Source organism: Vipera ursinii (assembly GCF_947247035.1).
Source record: "Vipera ursinii genome assembly, chromosome: 1".
Lineage (NCBI taxonomy): Eukaryota > Metazoa > Chordata > Lepidosauria > Squamata > Viperidae > Vipera > Vipera ursinii.
In genome coordinates this window covers 291075978-291094564 of record NC_139512.1, presented here as the reverse complement: position 1 = coordinate 291094564, position 18587 = coordinate 291075978, and the positions used below count along the sequence as shown (strand labels likewise).

General features: G+C 35.4%; 2 protein-coding genes across 5 annotated transcripts in view; one reads left to right on the top strand and one right to left on the bottom strand.

Annotated features, from left to right (window-relative positions):
• The window catches only part of CEBPZOS (CEBPZ opposite strand), a 5110-nt gene extending 3141 nt beyond the window's left edge, over positions 1-1969 (top strand). For both annotated transcript variants that reach the window (XM_083373402.1, XM_083373403.1), the window contains exons 3-5: positions 1298-1342; positions 1526-1610; positions 1701-1969. In XM_083373402.1, the coding sequence (XP_083229528.1) occupies positions 1298-1342; positions 1526-1608 (128 nt within the window). In that variant the 3' untranslated portion in view covers positions 1609-1610; positions 1701-1969. The remainder of the gene's footprint in view (positions 1-1297; positions 1343-1525; positions 1611-1700) is intronic.
• CEBPZ (CCAAT enhancer binding protein zeta) overlaps positions 1-18587 on the bottom strand; it is a 22978-nt gene extending 4391 nt beyond the window's left edge. The window contains exons 1-16 of one of the 3 annotated variants that reach the window (XM_083373291.1): positions 18431-18587; positions 16079-17622; positions 14304-14535; positions 13064-13220; positions 12382-12470; positions 11540-11593; positions 10819-10921; positions 10658-10726; positions 9134-9200; positions 7320-7420; positions 6923-6980; positions 4736-4929; positions 4390-4482; positions 3681-3736; positions 3518-3599; positions 1663-1801 (exon numbers count right to left, since the gene is read on the bottom strand). In XM_083373291.1, the coding sequence (XP_083229417.1) occupies positions 1665-1801; positions 3518-3599; positions 3681-3736; positions 4390-4482; positions 4736-4929; positions 6923-6980; positions 7320-7420; positions 9134-9200; positions 10658-10726; positions 10819-10921; positions 11540-11593; positions 12382-12470; positions 13064-13220; positions 14304-14535; positions 16079-17622; positions 18431-18550 (3156 nt within the window). In that variant the 5' untranslated portion in view covers positions 18551-18587 and the 3' untranslated portion in view covers positions 1663-1664. Of the gene's footprint in view, positions 1-1635; positions 1802-3517; positions 3600-3680; positions 3737-4389; positions 4483-4735; positions 4930-6922; positions 6981-7319; positions 7421-9133; positions 9201-10657; positions 10727-10818; positions 10922-11539; positions 11594-12381; positions 12471-13063; positions 13221-14303; positions 14536-16078; positions 17623-18430 lie in introns of those variants that run through there. The other 2 variants (XM_083373290.1, XM_083373292.1) reach the window with 2 other exon arrangements.

Here is an 18587-nt window from a genome sequence, read left to right as displayed (position 1 = left end):
AGTCACACCATAAGGAAGCCATATGGTATTTTTTTCTGGGAGTCCCTGGTATTATTGAGCAAGATCAGGAAAAGGTGTGGCTTCTTGAAGGTTGTGGTGATAGATCAGTTAAGTAAGCTTGTGCTAGATCTACAATTGGAAAACACCTTTTCTACACATCCTTTATTTATCAAATAATCTGACTAGTTCATAAATATTGTAATCTTGATAGAGCAGCAATTGGTCCACATTTTCTGCACCTTCACTATCATTATATTTGCTTATATGCCATCAAGGCATTTTTCAACTCCTAACAACTGTATAGATATGCCCATGATGATCTGTCTATAATCTTTCACGTCTCTCAATGGCGCTCGTTCCTACTGTAACTTGAGTCTGCTAGTTGTCCTCTTTTTTCCTTTCACCTTTACTAGCATACTATTATCTTTGAGGTGTGATGACCAGAGCTATACCCACATTTCAGATATGATCAAAATACAGATTTGTATTAAGAAATTACTTATTAATTTCCTCGGTTCCTTTTTCTTTTATTCGTAAGGAGATGCCTTTGTCAAACTATTCTTCGCTAATTCCAAAATCCTCTAAAGCAGACTCCCCCAACCTTTCCAGTTTGCAGACTGGAGTGGGAGGGAGGGGCGGAAAAGGGGATGGTTCTGTGCAGGTGACTGGCAAGTGCACCCACTACTTGTGCAAATGGAACACATGTGTTCACCTGCTGCTTGCGCAAGTGGGGATCCACGGGCACACTCACCTGTTTCCACGGCCCAGTTCCAAACAGCTCACAGCCCAGTAGTGAGCCATGGCCCGGGGTTGGGGACCCCTGCTCTAAAGGATAGTCAGCACTAGTTTAAATCCTTCTAGCATATTTGCGATATTATTTTTTTTCTAAATATCCATAACTGTACACTTGCTTAGACTAAATTGTATCATCATGCTCATTGTTAGATTTCAAAGCTCTTAATTATCCCGCTTTCTTTTAATCAGATAAATTGGCATCAACAAACTTATTCATTGCTAGTCTTTAAGCTCCTTTATGAATGCATTAAATATGCATTAAACATGAGATTTTTTTATCTTATTTCACAATAGCTGAGTTTCCCAAGAATTCTTTGGATATTAACTTTGTTAAAAGTTTTTGAAAACATAAGGAGATATTTTGCTGTCTCTTTTACAAATTACTTTCGTATTCAGTGAATTCAGAAAGATTAGCACAATGTAAAAAAGTATACACCGTGCAACTACTGTATTAACATATCCTTTAGTACTTTGTAACTAATAGAATTTCCTTTTGCCCCAGATTTCAGACATAAAATGAAACGAAGGTGGCCATCTATTCTGGAAGGTATGTTTGGGTAATAATTATGCTAATGTAATTCTTTTGCTGAAACAAGCCATTTTTTTTAAATATAGTTGTTTGGTTCTGCAGGACTTCCCTCTGAAAATTAGAATAAAAGTATACTCAAAGTCATATCTTCAAAATTCCATCTTAATTCAGCCAAGTTTTAAGGCATTTTCTTATTTTCAGTTTATTACAAGAGTAATGAGTGGGCTGGTATCTATGGGATCAGAGAGACGGATGAAGAGAAATGGCTTACAAAAAAACCCTAAAAGTAAGTAGAAACAATTTGGTAGTAGTTTGGTAGTAATATCAAAAGAATTTACATTTATTTTTTTCGCTTGTATTTTTGTTTGTTTTTCAGTGGTTTGTGCCTGAACTTCTTTTTCTGCCTGATGATACTTTTCACGTCTTTATTGTGAATCCACTTGTCGCGTTCTGCCTCCCACTTGAGCTGTTTGAAATCTAACAGAGGAAGACAGTGAATAAATTAGATGAGTCAATGGAATAAGTGCACTCTTTAAACCTGAAAGCAAAGTTTTCTATTGGGATGCAAAGAATTTCTTAGGCAAGCATTCAAAAGATCAAAGCATGAATACTCGTTACATTTTTTCATTAAAAAAAAACATTTAAGAGGAATTTTAAAAGGCTCCACTTTTTTTTCAGCAGGCTCTTCAATCTTATTACTGTACATTTCAGATATGTGTCTTTTCATATTATTATTTATTTATTTATTTATTTATTTATTTATTTATTTATTTATTTAACTTATATACCACCCTATTCCCGTAGGACTCAGGGCGGTTTACAGGGCAATTAAAATCATACCATACAAAAGTTAAAAAATTTAAAACAGTTAATGAAAACAATTAATTAAAATATATCTAAAGCAGAGGTCTCCAACCTTTCTGGGCTTGCGGAGGGGAGGGGAGCAGCTTCCAAATTGGTGCGCACGCAAACGGGGCCGCATACACCGGCGCAGTAATGGTTTTTAAAGCCCTACATGGCATGGGTCCGGAGTACCTTGGGGATCACCTGCTGCCGGCGTCAACTTCCCTCCGCCCTGTGCGTTCCCACAGAGAGGGCCTCCTCAGGGTGCCACCGGTCAGAGAATGTCGGCTGGTGGCCCCCAGGGGGAGGGCCTTCTCTGTGGGCGCCCCGGCTTTATGGAATCAGCTGCCGGTTGAGCTCCGGATGGCACCTGACCTTCGCTCCTTCCGACGCGACTTGGAAGACCTACCTATTTGAACAAGCCGGCCTGGCCTGATGGGGGATGCGCTGGGGTTTTTATTGGGGATTTTTTACATTTTTCTACTGTTTTTAGTTTGGGCTCGTATTTAATTCTCTTTTTAATTTTTGTATTCTGTATTTTTATATGTGCCCTGTTCACCACCCTGAGTCCTTCGGGAGAAGGGCGGTATACAAATATAATAAACTAAACTAAACTACTAGCAGCCCTGTTTACATATGCACAAATGGGCTAGGCACACCCACCCAGCACTAGTGGCCCCGTTTGCACCCGTATGCATGCGCAAACGGGGCCGCGGGCACTAGCACCAGTGGGGAGTGTCAGCCATTTCTGTAGTCCACTGGCCAAGAAGCCGTGGCCCAGTAGTGGGCCGCGGCCCATAGGTTGGGACCTCTGATCTAAAGTAACCATCTCAGTATATTTAAAAAACAGTAATGGAGGTCTCACCAGTTTTGCTTTGGGATAACTGCTTCTTCATGTGTGAGTAAATTTATGAAGTAAACTTTAAACATTCCATCTCTATAGAAACACTACAGATTGAATATAGATTTGACCTTATTTTGGAAGCTAAAGAAATCTAGCCAAGGCTCCCAGTGGAATAAGGAGCAGGATACCAATCCTTATATACTTCTCATGTATGTTTCATTTAACCGGCACTTATAAAGAAGTATTTTATATGTTAAGTAAAATATTAAGCATAATAGAGAACCCAGGCATAAAAGGGATTGAAAGTAGCAAGTTCATTAAAATTCCATTTAACATGATAAATTTTTCCTTAGTCCTAGTACTGCAGGGATTAGTCCTAGCAATTGTCAGGAGTCAACAATAATATCAAACCAACCCAAAAATAATGGCTCTGCTCAGTAAGAATGTTTACGTATGTTGAGGTGGGATGTCAAAATATATTTCCTGTTCATGTAAATGTTACTTACTTGCATTATCTTTGTTGGCCATTGCATTCATTCCAATATTGTCAAACTTGGACCCAATATTTTCATCCAACAAGTGACCAAACTTTAAAAGAAATGCAATATAATTAGATTCACCGAATGCCTTCAAATCAAGTACAATAGATACTAAAATCAATACACCTACTTCTTCTGCAGCAGCACCACCAGTATCTTTGAGTTTTCTTTTTCTTTTATTTGACCCTTGAAGAAAAAGAGCATTCAGCAACTGCTTCTACAGTTTTACATAAAGCAAGCATTCATAGTTGTTAGTATAACAAAGTAGTGGCCAAAGAATCAATTGAGGCTGGAGGGAAGTAGAAAAATCCACCAATCTGAATTGCATAGAACTACTGTACAATGAACAGTTCCAGTCTCTTAACTCGGCAGCAAACATCCTCATTTATAGATCCTACTTTCCACTGGTTTGGAAGGAATAAATTTGACAATATACTATAAATCTCCATGTTTTTCCCTCACTGAAATTCTTGCTTTTTAGAAAGTTCGTGTTATATCAGCCACTCCCCTGATATAAAAACTGGATTGATTGGTAATCTGTTTAATAATATAATCAGAAAAGTCTCTAACAAAATGAACGTGTGGTTCAATGAAATTATATTTACAATGTAAAATCTCTTTGGAGTTATTTTCATTTAAAGACTTCATAAATAAAACTAAATCGCTTATTACTTTCCAATTCTCACTAATATAAATCCCTGATGCAGTCTAAAATTGCTTGTGATTGTGCACTGGAAAGAAAACAATTCTGGTAACTTGTGCTAATCCCTTGGTATTTTGACAGAAACATGAATTTCTCATGCTTCTTATTTGTCAAGTCTTAAAAGTATTACCTTTACCTATATTACCTTTAACTGATCCAGCAAAATCCATTTCTTTTTTCCTTTGGCTATTCTTACTGCCAGGTGTGACTTCAGTGTCTTTACTTTCATCTGTTACCAAAAAGAAGAGCCAGTAAAACTTGTATTACATAATAAAATTGAAAATTACCACATAAAATTTGCTGAGCTTCACGTGGAAACAACTTGCATATTACAAATACTGGAACAACTCACGATTTCATAGATCTCCTCCTCTGTTGCAGGCTTCTACAACATCATTTTTAAAACTGGAACAATTTATCTGTATGGTTTAACTACTTTAGCAAGAGTGAAAAGTTTTAAGACTTTGGGAACTGTTGTTTACCTGGAGTGTTATCTTCATCTGACACATCCATGAAAGTCCCTCCCTCTTCATCAATATCTTCCCCAAAGTCTTCATCCATACTACTCAGAGAGACTTCCTCATCATCAAGGTCATCAAAATTGTCTTCCTCGGAATCTTCTGATTCAGTTTCATCATTTGAATTTCTCTTCTTTTTCTTTTTGACTTTTATATTACTAAAAAATTAGGAAAGAAACTTTAAATACACATCTACTATATACTTTTTCTCACAATTCTTGCCTTCCTTTTTTAAAAAGGCCTTTGTAGATTTAATACTTGGTGGAAAAAGGGAGTATCTTATGATTGTGGTGCTTTATTTTGAGACAACCCAGATTATGTTCTCTGTGTATCTTTCAGTGTTTTTGACTAGAACAGTATATAATTGTTAATACATATGTAACTTTATGAATGCTAATAAAATTAGAATTTATCACCTGCACTAACCTGATGGCTCAATTAAGGAATTTACTGGTAATGCTTCTTTACACTGTAAGGAAATCTGAAGAACCTCAGCCATCAATGCCACACTACTTTATATTAGACAAATTAGCCAACCTTTATGCAAAAGGAAAACAGATAAAAATCTGCAACAGAAATAGCAGTATCTGAAACTAAGAGTGATATTTCAATACCCCAGAATTATTTACTTATATCCTGCTTTTATTATTTTAAAAAATAACTCAAGGCAGCAAACTTACCTAATTCTACCTCCTATTTTCCCAACAACCTTGTGAGGTGAGTTGGGCTGAGAGAAAATGACTGGCCCAGAGTCACCCAATTAGCTGCTAGAACTCTGATCCAAAGCTGGAGTACTTTATAAAAGAACTTTCCCCTGTGAATTAGCTATAAATGTGCACAAAATTAAATATATAGGATGCATCATAAATGTGGTTTTGTTTTTTGATTATGAATTTAGATGCAGATACTTTCACAAAACTGCTTAATGGTTAAATTTAATCTTCTAAATCTCTTTATATAATCCAAGAATGCTGATCAGCTTTCCATCCCAAATCCCTATTTTCCTTTAATGCTAACATTTCATAGCATATGAAACTTGAACTAATGGGAACAAAAATACATAATGAAGTATCAATGGCTCTCCCAATTTTTTTTTTCTTGGCCAATAAAAAAGTGCTCCAAACTATTCAATAAAGGAAGCACTAAACTCCAAATATATTGGAGGGGGAAGGGAGATAATACAAATAAAAATGATCCATTGCTTATTCTACTGTGCTTCCATTTCACTGGTTTCATTTAGTAGGGCTTGAAATAGGAAACATATACAAAAATCAGTTCACACAAAGTTTTACTTTGTAATGAATGCCAGGATAAATGCTTTGTGTCAACTGTTTCTTATATAATCTTTATTTCAAGTCTAACCACTTTATATCTACATCAAATTATGGTAAAAAGAACTCGAAAAGGGATTAGTTTATTTCCATACACACATTATCAAAGTTATTTTCATACATGGAACAGAAGTACTTTTTAAAATATAGATCTGAGATTTACGTTGCAAGATAGTACTTTTCTCCTCAACCTCAAGGACAAGCAGACCAAGGACATAAAACATACACTTCAGAACTCAAAATATAATTTTTTTTAAAAAAAATCCTTTCTAAACAAAATTCAAACACTGCAAAGGTTAAAAAAGGTTTTCAATATTACATCAGGTAGATCACTTGGGTAAATTCAGATCTTTATAAAGTAATGATAATTCTCAGAGGTACCTCATTTTTGCTCAAACCAAAACCCTAGAAAATAAGTAAAATATAAAAGAAGCATGGTCTAGGGCAGGGGTAGGCAACCTCGGCTCTTTTATGACTCATGGACTTCAACTCCCAGAATAGCTGACTCAGGAATTCTGGGAGTTGAAGTCCATGAGTCATAAAAGAGCCGAGGTTGCCTACCCCTGGTCTAGGGTTAGGTTTTGCATAAAATTACATTAATTTCATAGTAATTTGGATGATTGGTAATATTTCAAGAGTGAAGATCTATTCTAAATCCCATTCAGTGACATAACATTAAGGGGTGTGTTGTTTTTTTCAGAAGAGTCCTAAGCCGTCATGCACTACATACTGTAAAATCAGTTCTTAGTGCTATTTTAAACCAGTTATTTATGTTCTCTAGAGTCTTTAGAATTTATATACAGAATTTTAAAAATCTTACCCAGCAAAATTAAGATCACTCTCAATATTCTCAAAATAACTGTCTTGTTCAAATGAATCTGAAAGAAATTACGTACGATATTGTAATGACAAAGTTAAAATATTTCAAATTTTAAAGTACAGTTCATTGTAATTTATTGTAGAGAACCACAGAAGGAAAACGGCAGCTAGCAAAACATGAATTAAACCCAAAAAAGAAAATGTTAGAAAGTAACTTACAGTAGCTCTGTCTAAATTCAATTTGATATAGGTGGGAGGTAAATGAAAGCCATTTTCAGATTTTCAAGACTGATGTCAAATAGTAACTACCACATTCAAAGGAAATTAAATGTTCTGTGTATCGTTTATGAATTATTATTTACATGAGAGGAGGAAAAGAACAGTATGAATAGCCTTACCTAACGCTCTTTCAAATTCTTCATCATCCACATCTTCTATACTTTCATCATCTCCCACAGGCTTCCTTTTTTCTTTGTCCAAATCTAATTTTTTATAAAACCTGAGAATCAAAAGGATATTGTACATGTCCACATAAAACTCGTGGTTATTGAGATGTGTCCAATCTGTTCGAGTAATACACAGCTCAAGATTTTACTTTTCTAAACGCTATCATTTTAAAGTCATTACAGGTAGTCCTCTGGTTACAATGGCAATGAGGACCAGGATCGCCATTGCTAAGCAATGCATTCATAACCCCAATACATGCAGGTAATTAAGCAGGAAGAGGCAACGTACTACCTCCCCTGCTAGCTTCTCCATTGACTTTGCTTATGAGAAGACAGCAGGGAAGGTTGCAAATGGTGGCCACGTGACTGTGGCTCCCTGGCGGCATAATCATGACCCAAGCACCCAAACCACGATCACATGACCATGGGGTTGTTGTGATGGCTAGAACTTTGAAGACTGGTCATCTGTCCATTTTTTTCAGCACTACCATAACTGTAGCTTTGATTTGAAACACAACTGGTTGATATCACTTATGAGAAAAGCAAATATATTTATCAAATTGTTGCATTAAACGTTTAGACTCCATTATATTTCACTTATTATTTGCTAAGATGTCAGGTCATTTTTAGGCCAACTGTGAAGGCATTTCTTCAATTCACAGAAAGACACATTGCCATATGCTGCTTTGAGGTAAAAAGAGAACCCTCTGAACATTCCCCAGTAATATGACAAAATTAGTTTGACCTATTACTGTTTTATTATGAACCGAGTATTACATGCCATCAAATCAATGTCAACTGTTACGTTTCCACATGGATAGATTTTCTCCATGACAATCTATCCCTAAGCTGATCCATCAGATGTTCCAACAATGCACATATTGCCACTGTTCATCCACCTTGCTGCAAGTTATTCTCTTCCACCATTCCCAGCAACAAAGATTTCTACAGAAAACTAGGTGTTCACATAATGTGTCCCAAGTAAGTTAATTTGAGCCTGGTCATTTCTGCTTCAAGTGATGATTTGTTCACTGATCTATTACAATTCTTCAGTCAGACATTTCTCTTTATTTGCTGTTGTTTACCTTTCCTACTCTTTCATGTACTGTTAGTTCCTTAATATTGATTTTGATTGATATAAGTGATCCAATAGGCTTCATTTTGCTAGGCATGCTAGTGGGAGTCCCCTGACGCAGATACAAATAGCCAGAGATAAACTTTGAAGAAGCCATGAAAGTTTTCCAGACAACGTAGCTGATTTAATGCTTCAAGGAGGATCCTAGTCTGGTGCTAACACTCTTGTTGAAGTGACTCTTTGGAATACATTGCACAATACTATATCCGAAGATGATACCAAGTTTTTTTGTGAGGGCTTGTTTATCTCTACTTCTCATCAGCAGAATATCAGGGCTGAAAAATTAATAGCAAGATTTCCCAAAACAGCTACTTGAAGCTGATGTTGACAAATGGAAACAATCTAAGCCAAGATGGCATCATTGAGCTTGTTCATACAATTGCATTTTAACATGTATCCTTTTTCCTTTATAGTTTTTAGCAGCCTTTGACATTACTTGTTTTCCTCCTGACAATCCCCTCCCTATTCTACTGTATACAATTGTATTAATTATGAGATTTGCACAAGCACTGCTATAATAAAAGCTGTAATGAAAATATGTGCATGTAAGAAAAAAACCCTCCCCACATCCAGTCCAGAACAAAAGGATTAGTGGTATACCAAAATATAATTTTAAAAAATATGTAATTACCTGTGGAAAAATACTTCGTCTACGGGTATTTTGCTTTCATCTTGTGAAAGGAATTCTTTACTATTCACTAGAAATAGAAATATTAAATGTACCATATATCGTATAGATTACCCTTACACTGATTAAAATTACTAGCTCTATATAAAAACAGATTTATATAACCAATAGAAACCGATGTGCAGACCAAATTCTTAATAATATAAGGCTGACAAGAAGCAACAAGTCTGGAACTTGGGACACTTATGCCCAAATGCTTAAGTATCCTCTCTGCATATATATTTCCTACTTCCTATCCTAAATTTGTTGACTAAGATATGTAAATACAATGCTTTCTTTCTATTTGGATCCCAAAACACAACACAATTTGAAATTACCAATATAATTTCAACATGTTTTAAATACATTAATTGGATTCAAAAGCTGTAACAAAAAGAAGTGTTACAACATGGAGAATTCAATTAATGAGGCTCATTGTGAGGGGTTGCATCTATTGTCCCTCTGCTGCTGAAAGGATTTATGGATGAAGCACAGGCTTCCCAGCAGAAGAAAGAAAGTGATGATTTACTATAGTTTCTCTTTACCCTCTTACAATCCTCCAAACCTTTTGGATCTTTTTCTCTTTAAATTAGGGTCACAATGCTACTGAAAATGCCCCATTTATAAAATTTTGAGGCAAATAAAAAAACTTCTGAACCAAGATTATATAGGTATGCCTGGTGAGTACATTGTACCCAAATTTATTTTTTTTATTTTTTTATTTTAATTCCATTTATATCCCGCCCTTCTCCGAAGACTCAGGGCGGCTTACAAGCTTAAGGGAAAGATGGGGAGACAAATCTTCCCTATTCTTCCTCTTGTACCCAGTTCTAATCGCTAGTCTAAATTCATGAGAATGAAGCTAGACAAAAAGATATCAGTTCTTGGAATTAGAAAAATATATAATACTTTAACTCAAGAATAGCTGCCAATTTGAAACTTTACCCAAAGCTAAACACCAATGCATTGTATCAAAACAAATACATGCATTATATAATATATTTAAGAAAGTTTAAATTACTTTCCGTATTTAAATCATTTAGTCCGAAAAAATGTATTTATGTGGTGTCTTGAAGAGAAATGCCAAAAAAATCACTATTTTTTAATTGTATCAGGAAATTGAGTCTCTGCTCTTCGATCCAATGGAAGCCTCTAGGAATGGAAGAGCCAAATGTGATCGCCAATTACCTCCTTTACCCCCTAAGACTCTTGAATTCTACCCAGCCCAAATTTGCTCTAGAGGATTGAGAAAAACTCCAGAAAAATGTAGCTAGTATTTTGGGGGCTGCAGGAGAAATGGCAGAAAACTTTCCTTGTATATTAGGATTTCTATTCATAGGACCTTCTGATTCATAAGATTCCAGTGAATGATATTCAATGGACACAACACATTTTATGGCTTCTATTGAAACCAGTGGACATCACAACAGTGTTATAATAATGACAGGAAATTACCAGTGATAATTTTTAGAACACAAGCTATTTTACCTGCCAGGTTTCGCACATCATTCATGGACTGTTTCTTCTTTGGCTGCATTACCACACTACTGGTATTCTCTGCAAAAATAAGTTAAGAGATCAAACAAACTTATAATAGTTGCTATGTTAACCTTAATCTTTGATGCTTTACTAAACTAAAGGCTTCATACCTTTGCCTTTGTGAGCTTTGGGATTTCTATAAACAAAACGATCCAAAAACCTCATTAATGTGAAATCCTGTAGAGGATCACCTGAATATTCAATGTAATTACCCTAAATCAAGAGAGAAAGAAAAATCACATTTACAATTAGCACAAGAAGTATGCCAGTGGAAATTTTAATTTTAATACTATTTTTTATATTTTTATGATTGTTTTATTTATGTGCTATTTTTTATTATATTCTACCCAGTCACTTCCTGTGAGATGGGCAGCTATATACATTTGATTAACAAATAAACAAGTCTTTACTCAAAGTGAACTATTAATAGGAAGAATTGCCAGGATATGACACTGATTACTTAAACTGTGGGGGGAAATTGTAATTCTGTATAATCTGGATCAAAACAGTACTTCCACTTTCTTAAAGAATGAATACGATAGTAATAACTTTTCCTGTTCTACTCAACAGACTTATAAATACCAAACAAATAGAATCAATCCATTTATCTATTAATATTGTTGAAATGAAAATCAAATAATAATCTGCATGTTGATATTAGTCTATGCCTAAACTATGTATATGTTTATATTGTCAACTGGCAAGATGATCACCTTAAAGTAGACAGGTAGTTTTGCTTTTTGCTTCTTTCTGCGTTTTGGGATGGGAGAGCCTTTCTCTACATTTCAAGGGGAGGAAAATGTAAAGGAAAAAATAAGAAATTCAACTAACCTCTAGAATTCTTTTTGCAAAAAGAGCCACGGATGGATGGAAGTGTTCTGAAAGCTAGAAAGACCAAAGTTACATACTCAATATTTTAAGATGTTGAAATCTCTAACACGGTTAAAAATACGAAGTTATTTACGTCAAGAGGGGGAAAATAATTGTACAGTACAAATATTCATTACCATTATTTCTTTGGTTTAATACTAAAGACCTACAAATACTCCAATCTGCATACCTAAAACTGAATGAAATACAGGAAAGATTAGAGCAAAATACAAAATCAAGAGTTTCACTTCCTTCTAATACCACACCTGAGTGACTATTCATCTTGTGCTCATAAAAATCTAAGCAGTACATTGCTGAATTCCCCAAAAAGTGTAGAGTTTGCTAAACATAAATATCTAATGGGATAATTGTCCTCACTGCCCTAAAGATAGGAAATAATATTTTATTATTTCATTTAATTCTACCTTTCTACTTTTGTCTTTCCATTTGGATCTTAAGACAGAGGATTCCTCATTTTAGCTTCACAAGGTCCCTGTGAAGGAGGTTAGGAGAAACATAACTTATCCAAGACATCGAAAGTAAGGAGGGATTTGAGTCTGTGTACTCTGTAACTAATGCTATAAAGATTGGGCAACCAGTTTTGGCTCAGACACTCACTTATTTTGTCCTTTGCCTGGGAAAGCAGCATGAGGTATGACTAATGATATCATCAGCAGGTGGAATAGAATGAGTATCAAATGGCTGAAGCAGCATAAATAAATTCATAATATATAAATATAACTACAATATCATGATCACATTAGGCAGATTTCTCCTAAATTTTCACACTTGAAAATTTGTACCTTCTTCAGTTCCCAAAAGCTTGTTCTATCAGCTTCACAGTATGAAGGGTTCCGGGACAATGGGTCGTAGCTACCTGTGCCTTTGCCACCTGTTAAAGAAGAGATTTTTATTACTTTCCTAAGTAAATTATTACTTTTATTAATTTCCTAAGTAAATTAATAGAAATACCTAGTTAACAGTCAAGAGCAGGAAATAGACCTTTCTGCAATAAACAATCTTGACATCTTAGCTATTGTGTATTGTACCCGAAATCCATGTGGTTTAGATGGCAAAAGAAAGTGAAGAGCAGCACAGCAAACCAATGGCTCTTACTACTCCAAGTACAGCTTTTAATCAGATGACAGGAGAAAGAGAATGAGATATCTTAAATAAAGCAGGAATCTAAGTGATCAAATAAAAATTCTTCTTGGAAGAATTTGACTCATGGCCCAACAAAACTCCTACTTCTTCAATTCTCATTCAGAAATTTTATTTAAAAAAATTCTTGGGAAAATTAATGCTTTATGACCTATCCATTTTAGTATTCACATCCTTCTGCTGACTGTTTTAACTCTTTCATGTAACAAAGCAAACTCTGAGTAATGTCCCTCAAATTAAAATCTGCAAATTAAAAAAAAAATCCGCTAAAACTTTAAACCCTATTATGATTAGTGAACAAACATATTTTCAAAACATTTTTACCTGCTAGATTCTGGTGATGTACCCATGATGCCTCTGAAGCCTGGTTATGGGGTTTTGCAGACTGTCCTATATCGTCATTTTTTATCTGTTTGTCTGCATCCACAAGGTTTTCTTCTTGTTCTTCAAGATCATGAAAATGTTCCTCATCATCTGATTCCTATAGAAAGAATCAGTTTTAAGCAGAACAGTCAATATAGAAATTAAGGTAACTCTTAGAACAGGGGTCCCCAACCCCCGGTCCACGGACTGGTACTGCGAACCGAACCACGCAAGCAGCAGGCAAGCACACAAAGCTCCACTTGCACAAGCAACAAGTGTGCGCACAAAACCATCCTCTCCCGCCCATCTCCACTGCCAGTCAGTGGAGTTGGAAAGGTTGGGGACCACTATCTTAGAAGATAAGCAAGCAGGCCACAAAATTACATTTAGGGTTTTTAAAACAGCCCAATAGCACATTATCTAATAAAACCTAATGGAAACCCAAGTACCAACGAGAATGAAACTGTCCTTTTTTCCTAAAATGTAATTATTTCTGCTAATTGAATGTAAAGATTCAACTTTTGAGACAACTTAATTGGGCCTAACACAATTATACATTTTAAAACTGATTGTGTCTAACATACCATTTCTTTGACAAAACAACCTTTAAGTCATCACCTTTATTTCAAGGGAATGTTTTTGAAGGAAAAAAATCAAGTCAGCCTTGACTCCTGGCAGCTATATAGGCAAGTCCATGCAGTTTTCTACAGAGCATTTTGGAAGTGATTTGTTCTCTTTTATTCCTAGAGATGAGAAAAAGTGACAGTCCCAAGGCTACCCAACTGACTTTCATGCCTAAGGCAGTTATTGCTGTTCTAACACCAATACCTTAACCACTAGAGCAAACTGACTCTCAAAAGACAATTCACAAATACTTAAAATTATTCTGCAATAATTTTATTTAGAAATTAAGTATATGATATCCAACACTAGGGACCTGACATTTATTTTGTTCTTGAAAATAAAACATAAAATTATAAATTACAGTACCTATTATTTTTCAACTATTACAACTCAGTGGGAAAGATTATTCATCAGACCTATCTGACTCTAATTATACACAATACTCCACTAATAGTTGATCCTCTCAACTAAAGGATCATTGGTAAAACAAGCATCTTAAAACAGTCTCAGCATTTTAAAAAAAGAAGTCAGTAGATAAGGTAGGCTAAAAAAAACATGCAACCGGAACATATCATACCACATGATCCTGCAGCTGTACCCATAAGCCTGGTTTTATTTTCAGAAGTTCAGACACAAGATACAGGGCCCCACAGACAAATGGTGGCATTTGTCCACAGGTGACTTGAAGTAATCGTTTCACAAAAGCTTTAACTCGTCGCAATAGTGTGTCAGCCTTCAAAGATTTGTAGACAAGGTTGAGAAACATGGATGGCTTGGCACATAATGCTACTCCGGGATCTAGCAACTTCCTGCAAAAAATATTCACATTAGATCATTGCAGATATTTTCTTATGTAAGCAAACCATCTCCTCTCTGGACAAGTGAACTTGAGATTGGCTCACCACACAGTTGCTCCTCGTGAGGAGACAGCAGTCTTCAGGGGGATTAGAACTCGTGAGACAGCAACATCTCCATCTTGCTCAAGCCACAGTCAGTGTCTTTATGGACACTGGGTTCGCATACAACCTTTTCTCATCACTTTCAAACATGGCTTGTTAAATACTTTTCAGATATTAGGAACTTTTGGAGTGACAAAATTTATAGCACCAGATATTTTCTTCAATTCTTTGTAAAAGAGGTTTTAAATACAAGTTTAAGGAGTCAGGACTAAAAAACATTTTAGAACAAAAGGGTGATTACAATTTAATTTTGAAATGATGTAAGAGTACAGGTGGCTTTGAAATAAGATTTTGAAATTAATTGTAAGACTCCTTCCAAGGAAAAATGTTTTGAATGCTCTTTAAAAAATGATAGGATGAGACTCTGAAGGGTGGACACTAGAGGGAACTAAAAATTATAATTAAAGGAGAAAAATATTTAAATTTGGCTTACTAATACAGAATGAAGCAAAATATTTTAACACTGGACATATTGAAGGATATTTTTGAACAATGGACCCAGAAGTTAATTTTAAGTGTCTGACAACTGGATTTAAAAAATGTTAAGAGGAACAAATTTTACCTGCAAAATTGAGATTGATTTGAAAGTGGATTTAAAAACAGACAAGAATTATGAAAAAGATGCTATGCTGGACATACAAAACAGACCAGCTGATGACTTAATAATTAAAAGCGATATACAAATAACAAACCAAGAGAATGACCCAAATAATTTTCTAATGTTGGATTTACAAAAGAAGCTTATTAAAACTTTAATGAATTCTCTGAGCAGGGATAAAGAAAAAATGAAAAGAAATCAAGTTGTAGGATATTATTTCAACTTTGTTAAAAATAAAAGGAATATAAAGTTTGATTAATTTTATCAAGGTTAAAATAGATGTTATCTCTTGATAACCCTTAATGGAGTTTTGCTAATAAGAACTGAAATGTGGTGGCTTAAAGAATTTATTTGTAGATAAGAGATGGAATATGGGAAGACGTAATCATTTGTTGTGTTTTAAGAGAAGATAAATTACTAAAATCGTTTATACTTGTGATGAAGTGGGATGTCAATTCTTTACATACTTTTTCTTTACTATGCTTGTATTTTTATTTCTTTGCTGCATTTTCTATTCTTTTTTCACTTTTATTTTTTGTTTATTTTTATTTCTGTAGTTTAATTTTTAATAAAAGTATTATTTGAAAAGGATCAAACACCAAATAGTTTACACATGCATGAACTCTTCAAAAATACAGGTTACCTATACCTTGTTATTAGTAGATATGAGTAATTAGTTGGTACAGAGGTGACTGAAGTGCAATGTGCATATCACAATTTAAAGAAAAAATTAAAATATGAAACAATTATTTTAAAAAACAGTATCTGACAAATCAAAATATGCATGGCACTTACTTATATAAGGCTATGTAATATCTGTCAGAGATAGTCTGATTAGAATCCATCACCTGAAACAGCAACATCAAGGCCTGTACACTGGTAGTGAAGTTCACAATGTGTAAAACTTTAAACAAGGTATCCATTTGGTCTCTTATTTTTTCACTGCTACTCTGAGCATACGGATATGCTCGATTCACTCCAGTCAGTAGAGCACTAAGCATTTTAGATCCAACATCCTTCTTCTTGATGCAAGATTGGAAAAAACAAAAGTAGAGTGTTGTGAGCTTATTAGCCAGCTCACTTTCTTCATGACTAAGAACTATCTGGTTCAAAAAGCAAACTGCATAGTATTGTGCTTTGGGGTTGATGTTTGATCTGTAGAGAAGCCTTTCCACCTCATCACACACTACTCCTTTCATATTGGGGTGCTTATGAAGCAAAGTCTCAAGAAGATAAGATGCTTTAGTGGCTACTTTGTTCTGAGGATCTCCCAGTTTATTGACCAACTGAACAAGGAAAGCCTTTTCTTGCTCTACTTTATTACAGAGCAATTCATGGGCTGTGGATAGTGCACGACCCTTTGTTGCTATCAAGGGATCATGAGTCAATGATTCTAACACTTGCACAAACTCAGCTATCCAGTGCTTCAGGTGATGCTCAAAATACCACAATATTAAACGCCTGTCTCTTGAATCCCTGTTGCCACTTGAAAGCTTCTCCAGATTGTCAAAAGGATGTTGAGAGAAAGTGTGCAGTTTTCGATTATCTGGCAAGAGGTGAGTCATGAGAAGTTCTTTTAAAGTATCCAAGGCGATTAAGCTTTGCCTTCTGCTGCCTTTCTTTTTGATCATATTAACCAGGATCTCTATAAATTGAAGTGAGTGAACAGGAGCATCTTGAATAAGAAGAGTCATAGCGGCCATTCTGTCAGCAAGTGTTCCTGATGATACCACTGTCTTCATCCATACAGACGATGATCCTTTCTGCAAATTTGTGTTGCTTTTGTAGAGATTTGTTTCCTGTTCATAAAGTTTTTCAGCCAAGGCTTTGTATTTGGATACAAGAAATTGATTTTGAATTTCAGCAGAAAATTCATTAGTATACTCCAGGTCATACCATTTTCCCCCTGGTTTTATGAGCAATGCCTGTCGCAAGCGAAACTGAAAAACTTCTTCCTTTGCTTTCTTTGTTCTCAGCAAGGATGCGCTGTTTTCATTGCTAATGGGGATTGGCTTTTTCACGTTATCTTTAGCAGTATTCAACTGAGCACTTACTTTGTTTACTTTTTTTTCCTTGTCTTTTTTTCCTACTGTAGTTACATGTACTCTTTTTTGATTGGTCTTTTCACTTGGGGAAGATTCTTTTTCTGGTTCCATTGCTGCTTCCTTCTCTTTTTCTTTTTCTTCTTCTTGCAGGAACTTTTTTGAATATTTGCTCACACCTAGTGAATTTATAAATGCCTCTAATTCACCTCGATTTAAATCGTCAATTGCTCCTTTTTTGCCCCCATCTACAAGCTCTTCTGATTCATTCAAAGCAGCGAGCATGATATAATCTTGCTGTATAAAATAAAATCAAGAAGCTATATTAGCATCTTTAATTCACAATTGATAATCATGTGATAAGCAGCTAAAGCAAACAGGGAAATTACAAGATATATTGCAAGTATCTTAAAACAAAGAAACCTAGTAAATTTGATGAAGTCAGAACAGAAGAATAATAAAGTTTCCTGAATTTAATATATATTTAAAAGACTGACAGAAAGACATTGTTTAGCTTTTGTGTTAGGCTAGGATTTTAATAAAGTCACAAGTATGCTAAGAGAAAAGTTATACTTTGCATTTGGGGGGGGGGAGTTGGAGCTTTAACAGCTCAACCAAGTGTCCTGAGCCTTCTGCCACCATCAGAAAAGACATGGGTAATCTGTTTCCAAATTGTTCAATCCAAAACCACTGTAACTATATTTCAAGACTTTGCAAACATCATCTCTTAAAAGTTTATCACTGAAATGCATTTCGGTGCTAGAGTTACGCCCTATATGGCAAAATCTTGCTTGCTATCTAGTTTCACAATGCATTCTCAGTGGCCAACCAGATGATGATCAAAAATGCCACAATTTTGGGTATTTGAGGACTTGTTTTCGCAACACATCTAGAGGCCAGCAACTGATAAATGTCCAAGGCACGAAGCACTTTATCGTGAGCAGACACGTCACAGGGGTGAAAAATACAGCATTCAACCAACTCTTAGAATAAAGAAGAAACCCCTCGATGTTAAATTAAATGCTCTGCCAAGGATTTCAGCTTCCGTCCCAACTCGTGCTTTCACAATACTCCGGTCCCCGTTGCCTCAATGACGGTCTCTTACTTTAGTCCCACCGAGGCGCAGCACCTCCTCCAGCGTAAATTCACTTTCATCGTCGGCCGCATCGTCGCTATCCATCTCCTCGCACTCCGGCGGCGCCATTTTCCCGGGCAGACCACGCATCGCAGAGCGATTCCCCTCATTTCCGGGAAACAGAGAG